A 10,460-nucleotide genomic window follows, 5' to 3' on the forward strand; every position below is an offset into this window, starting at 1 on the left:
TCCAAAGACAAGCATAGAAAGAAGAAGCAAACAGAAGGGGCCAAGCTCTAAAGTAAGAAATGAGATCTTTCCCTATAACAAAAGTCAGATTCAATTTATCAAAAAGCCATTGCCAACATTGAAATGTAAAATCATAGTGAAGGAAAAGGTGAGAGGAGGATTCCAAATTTTTGTTGCATAACACACAAGAAAAAACATTAGTGATACCAAGTCTATCCAAGCGCATGCCTATAAGTACCATGTCCTAAACTGCTAAACAGGTGAAAGCCCCAACTTTCGATAGACAGGCTGAATGCCAAAAAAGCTTATGTGGCCAAGAGGATGAGTCTTTAATAGACACGAGAATTATATCCATCTTTAACTGTATATTTGCCCGAGATGTTCCTTGTCCAAACAAGTTCATCATCGGAGTCAGATAGGATAATCATTCTTTCTTCCAAAACCTTTGCATAATGTAGTTTGAGATCTTTCTCAACATCCAAGAACTCAATGGACTTCCATTTAGCCAACTTAAGATCTCCACTATAAATTACCTCAAAGTAATCTGCCACAAAAACCCTCCAAAGGGAAGAAAGGGTAGATATCAAAGGGGACCAATCCTTTATATTTTGTAAGGGAGTATGACCATTCCACACCTCATCCCAAAATCTAACCTTCTTCCCATTATGAACAATCCGAGAAAGATGTGGCAAAATGATATTCTGACATTTGTAAATAAAATTCCACATAACCGATCCTAAAGGTAAGTTTGAAATTTGAAAAAAATACTCCCTAGGTCCATTATTCAAATACTTTGCAAACATGATTTGTGCCCAAAAAGAATCAGAATTCTGATACAAATTCTAGAACAATTTAGCTCTCAGAGCCACATTCTATTTTTCCAAATTCCTAATTCCTATACCCCCCAGATCCTTGGGTAGACAGATTTTATCCCAAGCTACTAAAGGTAGTTTATTCCTCCCATCTTTATTACTATTCCAGAGAAAGGACCTAAGAGTGCCCTACAGGCTCACCAACACTGATTTAGGGGTTTTTAACACTGACATAAGGTAAATAGGGACCGCATTCAACACAGATTTGATCAGGACAAGTTTCCCTGCAAGGCTTAACCATTTATGGCTCGAAGATAAAATCCTCTTTGAGATGACAGAAATAAGGTTATCCCAAAAGGTTAGTTTGTCTTGTTTGATGAAAATAGGTATACCGAGATACTTACAACGAAGGATACTAGGTTCAAAACCCCAAAAGGACTGCAATCTTTGTTGAACTAACTGGGATGTGTTAAGGAAGAATATTTTTGACTTCTCAATATTCACTTTTTGGCTAGAAAAAGATGTGTACTTTTGAATAATTCCATTTATAGTATTTTCCTCCCTCAAGGAAGCCTGACCAAAAAGAAGAGTATCATCTACGAATAAACAATGTGAAATAGGAATGGGAACCCCATGGATCGTAATCCCCTTCCATAATCCTTTTGACTTTGCAACCTTAATTGCCCAACTAAAGGATTCAGCTAAAAGTATAAATAGGAAAGGGGACCGAGGATCCCCCTATCTAAGTCCTCTGGAAGACCTGAGAAAAAACCACAAGGAGATCCATTGATTAAAACCGAAAATCTTGCAGAGGAAATAAAAGCATTGATCCATTTTACCCAAGCCTTGGAGAAACCTAACTTGAGAAGAACACAACCTAAAGCCCCCCATTCAACCCTATCATAGGCCTTCATCATATACAATTTGAGAATCATGGACAGGACCCTCTGAGTAGAGATAGAATGCAGCACTTCATGAGCCACAATGGGTCCCTCCGGTGTTTCCCTACCAAGAACAAAACCACCTTGCTCTAAGGAGATGATTTTGGGAAGAATTATTGCCAATCGAAAGGAAATTGCCTTAGTAAATATTTTATACAGGGTGTTGCATAACACAATAGGACGAAAATATGCAAAGGGCTTAGTGACATCTTTTTTAGGGATAATAACAATCAATGTGGTATTAAGTTCTTTTAAGATTGACCTATTTGTCCTAGCCTCTTCAAGAGCCAAGAGGACACCTTTGCCCACAAAGTCCCAACACTTTTGAAAGAATAAAGTGGTAAACCCATCCGACCCCGGGGCCTTGTCGGCATTCATATAAAAAACCACACATTTGACTTCTTCTAAAGAGAAAGGAGACATCAACATCCTATTATCCTCAAGGGACACTAAGGAGGGAATATCAGAAATAAAATTATTCGAACCACACCCACCCTCTGAGGACAATAATGATTTTAAAAAGCTAACTGCTTCTAAGGCAATGTCTTCTGATTCAGTAAGCAACTTCCCGTTGGGATCCTCTATGAAAGATATCCTATTTCGACTCCTTTTTTAGCCTGGTGGAAGAGTGGAAAAACTTTTTATTTCTATCCCCATCTGAAAGTCAAACTTCCCTATATTTATGTCTCCAATAAGATTCTTCCCTAGCTAAAACTTCTTCTAATTCTGATCTTAAAGATTTTAATTCATCAAACACATGTGAAACCATGCCATGAGTAAGTACATGCATGTTTAAGCATTCAATCATATCTTTAATTCTTTGTTTCTCATGAAAAATATTCTTGAAATGTGAAGAATTCTACTCTCTAATAGTTTTCTTCAAAAAGCTAAGTTTCTTGACAATCTAAAACATTTGAGACCGTGGACAGAAAGGAGCAGATTCCCACCATACCCTAAGGAGGGGTAAAAAGGAGGAATCCCTAAAATACATGGGTTCAAATTTAAAAGAAGACTTAACACTAGGATTGACCTCCAAAATAGTTAATGAAATCAGAAAATGATTAGAACCTGACAGAGGAAAAATAGAGAGAAAAAACACGAAATCTGATTGTAACCATGATTCTGAAAGCAAGAAATGATCTAGCCTCTCTGCTATTTGAGAAAAATCCCTTCTCATATTTGTCCAAGTAAAAAACCCATTTTGAAACTTACAATCAAAGAGGTCCATTTCAAAAATAAAATTCCCAAAATCAACCATAGTTTTTTTAGACGGTAAAATGCCTCCTCTTTTTTCACTTGAGTCTATGATTGCATTAAAATCTCCCCCAAATATGACTAAAGACCCCTACCTCAGGGGAGAAGCAATCCTTTTCAAATCACCCCATAACTTGGATTTTGCCTGAATCGTAGAAGGAGCATAAACATTAACTAACCAAATCTTAGCCTTAGAAATCTTACTAATAACCAAAAATAGCATCCAGTTTGCAGCCGAAGTTACTAACTACACATCTTTATTGAAATTATTCCATAGTAATGCTAAGCCTCCAGAAGCTCCATTAGCTGGATGAGAAACAAAATTCCACCTTTTCCAAGATGAAAAAAGCACATCAACGGAAGCCTCAGACAATTTAGTCTCTTACAACATAAAGATATCACACTTAATTAAATCCATCTTGGATTTAACCAAGCGTCTCTTGTTAGGGGCATTTAAGCCCCTAACATTCCAAGAGATAATATTCATTGTCCTTGAGGGGAGGCCAAAGCTCCCCTCTTCTCAACATCTAGAGCTTTATTGCTATTACTAAAACAACTTTGTAGGTTTCTTTTAATAGCCCCTGACCTAGTCACAGGAGGACCAGTCAGTAGAGGCTTCCCCTTTTTCTTTTTCCCCTTTAATGGAGTCGAGCTAGATTTTTTAGGTCTTCCCAGGGAATTAGTCTTTCTCCCCTAACCAATACTAGGAGAAAGGGACAAAGTTTTTTGTAACCCTACATCAATTTCTAGTTGAGTCTGAGCTTTCTTAGGGGGTCTACCTCATCTAGGCGAGCCAACAGGTGGAGTTAAGAATAAAGAAGTTTGAACAATTGGAAAAGTCTTACCAGATTTTGGAGAAGCTAAGCCATCTACCATGACAGACCCCAAATCCTTAGAAGCCAGGATTTCAAAAGGGTTAGCTGTTAAATTAATAGGAAGGAAGAATTAATCCCACCTAAATCACTATCAATTGCATCAATAACTCTATCTACAACTTCCCCTACTAACTGAGGGGCATGTTTTATAAACAAATCATTTACCTGTTCAACCAATTCTGTATCAGATAAAATTACTTCTAGCTTCATATTACAACCCAAATTTACTTCCTTATCTAAAACATTTTGCCCCTGATGAGTAGGAGAAGAAGCAAGATTCTGAATTTCAGAAATTAGAACCGAATCTTGTGGAGTTACAACATTAGGAAACTTAAGATTAAATTAAAGTTAAAATAAATTTATCTTCAAACTCTAATATAAATTAAGAAAATATGAATAAATGTGAGAAATTTTTCTAACAAATGTTTTGTAAGTAAATAATTATTTATGTTTTTTTAATGTAACTTTTTCAAAACATTGACAACTATATTTTCAACCTTCCCAACTTTTTAGATTTCAAAAATGATAGAATGAAATGATAGTTGTAGACACTTTTCAAGACATCTATCTATTAAGAATTTGAAGTTTGGACATATAAAAAATAATAATATTTACCCAATAAAATCATAACGAATCATATATTGTATTTTGAAATTTTACCAGTTTCCTAAACAAATCATTTTAATTAATCAAATTTTCATTAAAAAGATTGTCACCATTAGAAGTGAGGTGATGAAAGTCTATGAAGACTCCCAACTTATGATTTACCTAGAAAAGGTAGGGTTGGCATTCCCAAATTGAATTTTACTACAATCTTGAAATAAAATTTAAAAAGATTTATAAGATAGAAGTAATAATGTTTAATTGATTAACTTTAAAGATACTTCCATATCAATTAGTATTAATGTTTGTAGAAGTAATCACAACAATTAACTCTACTATATTATTTTACATGCATAAAGTCAACATTGGTTTGTTTGAGCTTTAAGACACATACAACATATGGTTTCTTCATATTAACACAAATTTCATCCTTGTCAACACATGTATTTGTGAATAACACAAGAAATTGAATCAAAATCTTAAAATAATTCACTCTATGATCGAATACATTCTAGGTGTCATCCAACATTTTATTTGAGTTAAATAAAAATTTACAGTCAAAGCCTCTTCCTAAAAAATGCTAAAATCATTTTTTGTGCTTCTATTTCACATACAAATAAGTAATATCTTCAATGTTTAAGATAAAATATTATAATATTTCAAACATAAAAGTGTACTTTATATTTTATTGATATACTATCTATAAAATTGTAATATTTAATTAATGAATTAACTTAATATTTATTTATTCTTGTGTAAGAATTCAAATACTTTTAATACTTGTTTCATAAATTTGAAAAGAAAGACATCAAATTTGTCTAGTTATAATGAAATTACAAGGCAATCTCATTATCATGAGAAGAATTTGAGGATAATGATTTTACAATTTTTCACTATTGTTATCTATTTGTCAATCTACTCAATAAACTAATTGCCATCTCATCTAATACATGAATGAATCTTCTCCTCCAATTCCTTTTTGTAGCCAAGATTCCATGCAGTTTATTGTTTGAGAGATCAAGTGACTCTAACTCTGTAAGTAATCCAAAGCTTCTTGGAATCTCTCCTGTAAGACCATTATCTGATAAGTTCAATGTGTGGAGACTGTTAAGATTCCCAATTACTAAAGGAATATCACCTGTTAGATTATTTACAGATAGATCAATGCAGGTTATAAGTAGCATCACTGAACTGACATACACCATTTCTAATCCTTTGTTGAACACTTGGATCTCTTCTTTGTAATAATAGGAGCTACCATCATTGTCATGTGAGCTTCCCACTGTAGAATTCCTCATACTTTTCAATGCTGCTAATTGTGGTGGGATATAACCAATCAAACCATTATGTGAAATGTCTAAAACATTGAGGCTTGACAAATTGCTCAATTGATGTGGAATGTGCCCTTCAAATTTATTTGACCTCAAAACAAGTATCATCAATTCAGAGAACTGGCCTAACCAAGATGGTATGTTCCCAGAAAAGAGATTGTTAGCCAAATCTAAGATTTGCAAGCTAGAACAATTTTTAAGGCTTGATGGCAAGTTTCCCTTCAACATATTGCCATCAAGATGAAGTGAACTGAGTTCACTTAACATTCCCATATGATATGGTATCTCTCCCATTAAACCAGTATTTGCTAGGTTTAATCTTGTTAAACTAGAGCAATTAGTTATGCTCGATGGTATTTTACCAAACAATTTGTTGTTTGAGAGATCTAAAACCTCCAAAGATTGCAGAAGACCAACTGAAGAAGGTATATCACCACTTAGATCATTTGCTGAAAATGACAAAAACCGAATTGCTGGTAGAAGATTGCCAATATCCATTGAAATAAATCCTGTGAATCTATTCTGAGACAAGTCCAATAGTTCCATGTTTGATGTTGGTACTGAAGAAAAAGGAAGAGCACCTTGTAACATATTACTATGTAAGTCGATAGTCAAAAGATCTCTTATAATCAAGCTGGAGGGAACATGACCTTGTAAGTTATTGTATGACAAGTTAAGACTTCCCAAAGAAGGAAGCATCCCTAACCAATCTGGAATATTTCCAAATAGACTATTATTGGAGAGATCCAACTCAGACAATCTATACTGTGTGGAAAGGAATGGTGGAACAATACCCCCAATATTACATGAAGCTAAGTATAGACCATCAAAGTAAATTGTGGGCACCCAATCTGGTTTGATGATGACAGTCAACTCATTGTAGGATAGATCAAGTGAATTAAGCCTAGTCAAATTTTCAAAAACATTGAGAAAAAGATTTCCTTGAAGATTGTTTAAAGATAGATAAATACCTCTAATACTAGGAAGACTTCCAAATGAAATAGGAATGCTACCATTTAGTTGATTGTCACTAAGCACAAGAGAATCTAGAGATGATAGTTCCCCTAGCTGGAAGGGTATATTACCACTCAATAAATTGGAGTCGAGAATTAAATACTTCAAAGAGGATAGTTTTCCCAATTCGGAAGGTATATTTCCACTCAAGAAATTTGAGGAGAGGTCTAAGTCCACCAAAGAGGAAAGATTACCCAACTCAGAAGGTATATTTCCAGTTAAAAAATTGGAATAAAGATATAAATAAGTCAAAGATTGAATTTTACCAAGTGATGGTGGAATCTCTCCATTCAACGAATTGTCATAAAGAACCAAGGTTTGCAAGATAGAGAGATTACCAATAGAAGAAGGAATTGGGCCTTCCATATTTTCAATATCTAGCAAATTAAGATAAATGAGAGAAGAAATATTTGCAATACAAGATGGCATACTTCCTTTCATATTGGACCCTTAAAGAAAAAGAACATTGAGTTGAGACCATTCCCCACATAATATTTGACTTAGGTTTCCACTAATTAAGTTTTCTCCCCCTAACATAAGCTCTTTTAGAGTAGGCAGACGAGAGAGACTCAAGGGAAACGAACCACTTAATAATGGACAATTAGACAACCAAAGAGAAACCAAAGTAGTCATTGTAACCCAAGTGGAGGTGGGTGAGGAATGAGAGGTTTTGGATAGCATTGGGAATGTGTCCTGAAAGCATGCATCCTAAAAGGTGGAGTTGTTGGAGATTGTAGAGATGAGAAAGGGATGCTTCCAATTGCTTTCCTGTCATATTCAGCACCACTCCACTAAGAGACAAGTATTTTAATTTTTGCAGTTTTTCTGTCCACACTAAACTAGGGCTGTGCATTTCCCCATCCAGAATAGGTCCAAAATCATACACCTCTGCAACAGATAGGTCCAAAAATTCCAGCTGAGAGAGATTCCCCAACAAGTTGAGATAAGCTAAATTGTGCAAGGAGGCAAATTGCTTTGGTATTTCACCTTCAAAATAGTTGCTACTCAAATCTAGATGTCTCAATTCTTGCAAGGCAAATAGACCTACATGGTAAACGAAAACAAAAACTACTCAAATTACTGTAAAGGGAAAGCTTAAATCAGAAAACATGAAAGATTGCTTCGTAAAAGTACCTTTGGGTAGAACACCTCTCAAATAATTGACGCTTAGATCTAAATGCTGCAGCCGCTTTAATTGGAACAAATCTGTAAGAAGCGTGCTATTTCTCTCATCAAACCACATATTTCTCTCATCAAACCACATATTTCTCTCATAAAATCTGGAATGATGGAGTTTGACAACATTTGAGGTGTGGGAGCTACATTCCACTCCCCTCCATTCGCAGCAATTAAAGCCCTGCCATGAATGCAATAAAAATGCAGGATCCAATTTATTCATGAAAGAAACAAGGGCATCTCTTTCATGAAAGAAACAAGAGCATCTCTTTCATGATATTGCAGCTTATCATATGAAAACAGCTTGCGAATGCAATTAAGCAGCATATGACAGAGGAGGACCGATCCATGGCAAGAATTCAGATTATTTCACCTGCAACAACAACAACAATTTTGATTAGAGATTAAAATAATAAAAACTGAACAAGAATTGCCTGATATTAATTGAAAAATAACACAGAGAAATGCAGATAGCTACCAGGAGTTTAGTGCATAGATTGAGTAAGGGAAAGTGAGGTTAAATAAGGAAAGAGCTGCTTACTTCGTGTCCAGCACGGGAGGAAATGAGTGAAGCAGAAAAAGTCAAATGACGGGAAAGACGGGAAAGACGTGAATGTAAGGATTCTTGTTTACAAGGCATTCTATATATGATATAATTAAAAAGTAAGTCACTTTTTTCAACTTATTTTTTCAGGAAAAGTATTTAAATCTATCGTTTCCAACACGCAAATATTTGAGTCAAACTGCCGTGTGGAAACCTTCGATGCCAGACAGAACGAGAGGGAGAGGTTGAGTTACATCAAACTATCGTGTGGAAATATCGAATTGAAAATCTTCCATATAATATTCATATTCATTGTAACTACATCTTTCAAGAAAAAACGAAAGTTTTTTATGGACAAAACATGGTATGAGTTTTTTTACACGAAAACTAATTATTTATTTATAAATTATGTTTATCTAATGTATATTCAAACTAAGGGTAACATTTTAGTCTATTGTTTTAGCATTGAAGTTTTAGATTTTCTTGATTACAAATCAAATTGTATTGCTTTAGTCTTTCACCTAATACATTAGTAACAACAAACTTGTGACATTGTACCTCTACATTTACAAAGTGCAATGGTATAACATAATGACACCCATAACATGTTTAATGCAACAACCATAGCGATGCAAGTGAAAGAGTAACTAGGCACAACCTCAACATTGTGATTAAAACAAGCAATGGGACACATCTCAAGTACCTCAAAAGGCAAGAAGAAATGGAAAATTCTCTCTCGATTTAGACTTTTGAGATGATACTACAAAAAACTCATATTACTAGAAACAAAGTGCATGTGTTAGAATTTGGAGTTTGAGCTCACATTTACATAGGCTTGGGGTTCAAAAATAAATTGACTCACCCTAGTAGCTTGGTGTCTACGTCACATTTTCTCAAATTTTAGAGTTTTGACTACAAGATGAAATCAACAAGGGTGAAATTCTAATCCCTTCTTAAGGAAACATCTCAAACTTCCAAATTTGAATTTTAAATTGGCATTCGAGCATAATAGGGGAAAAAAAATATAAGACTACCAAATTAACACCTCAAAATATAGATTCCATTCGACCTCTTGCCACATAAACATTTTTTTGTACTATGCTAAATGTAGAGTATTAAGGACCTAAGACCTAGGACTTGGACTTTATAGTGTGATCAATATTATAGACTTCATGATCACTGAGGCTTCACTTAGTGAACTTGTATTATATCACGTGTGTTCATGGCATACTAGAGAATCCCCCTATTTTCAAATTTTTTTGCCCCAAACTCATTTTTTGTCACCCCCTCCCAATACATACATAGCCTGAATTAAAAACCCCCTTATTTTCACCAAATATTGTATTTTTTCATAGCCTGAATTAAGGCCCCCCTGTTTTCATTAGATAGGCAATATATTGTTTTCACTTTTTAGGATATTAAACACCCCAATATGAATGTAGGTGATATAATATTTCCTAGCCAATGAAGCCCCTATGTTCGTGATTTGGAGTCCAATTAACAATAGGTCTACACTTGGAGCTAAGTTTGGTTAACTATGTGGGAAATGTCTATCCAACCCATAGGATACGCCAATGTGTAAGTTACCCTCATACACCATAACTTATGCATTGGTGCATCCTAGGGGCTGAATAGGCATTTCCAACTGTGTATGTAACTCAAAATTTAGGTTCTAATCCATAACTTCCATTTTAGACTATTATAGAAAAAAATTACAAGGTGGGGATCAAGTTCTCAACTATTTTTTAAATCTAGGGCATAACATTGTATTTTGTGTGTTGTTACAAAATGGTGTAGACCAAGTGCTCATAACCCTATATTGGCCAAAAAAACAAAGTTCCTTAATACCTCAAAATGTGGTCCTAACCACTTTCAATTACAATTTTCTTTCTTAAGAATACTTCATAGAA

At 34.6% G+C, this 10,460-nt stretch overlaps 1 protein-coding gene across 1 annotated transcript; it reads right to left on the bottom strand.

Annotated features, from left to right (window-relative positions):
* Window positions 1-5,384: 5,384 nt before the first annotated feature.
* On the bottom strand, window positions 5,385-8,529 carry LOC131856938 (LRR receptor-like serine/threonine-protein kinase RGI5). The gene is made up of 3 exons (XM_059208898.1): window positions 8,485-8,529; window positions 7,965-8,379; window positions 5,385-7,874 (listed from the first exon to the last, which is right to left on the bottom strand). The coding sequence occupies exon 3, from the start codon at window positions 7,269-7,271 to the stop codon at window positions 5,385-5,387; it is 1,887 nt and encodes a 628-aa protein (XP_059064881.1). The 5' UTR covers window positions 7,272-7,874; window positions 7,965-8,379; window positions 8,485-8,529.
* Between the last annotated feature and the right edge of the window lie 1,931 nt (window positions 8,530-10,460).

The sequence above is a fragment of the Cryptomeria japonica genome, chromosome 7 (assembly GCF_030272615.1).
Source record: "Cryptomeria japonica chromosome 7, Sugi_1.0, whole genome shotgun sequence".
In the NCBI taxonomy this organism is placed as follows: domain Eukaryota; kingdom Viridiplantae; phylum Streptophyta; class Pinopsida; order Cupressales; family Cupressaceae; genus Cryptomeria; species Cryptomeria japonica.

What these genes read in the sequence shown, in the direction of transcription:
- LOC131856938 (XM_059208898.1), bottom strand. Translation starts at nt 7,271, where the DNA reads ATGAAAGGAAGTATGCCATCTTGTATTGCAAATATTTCTTCTCTCATT.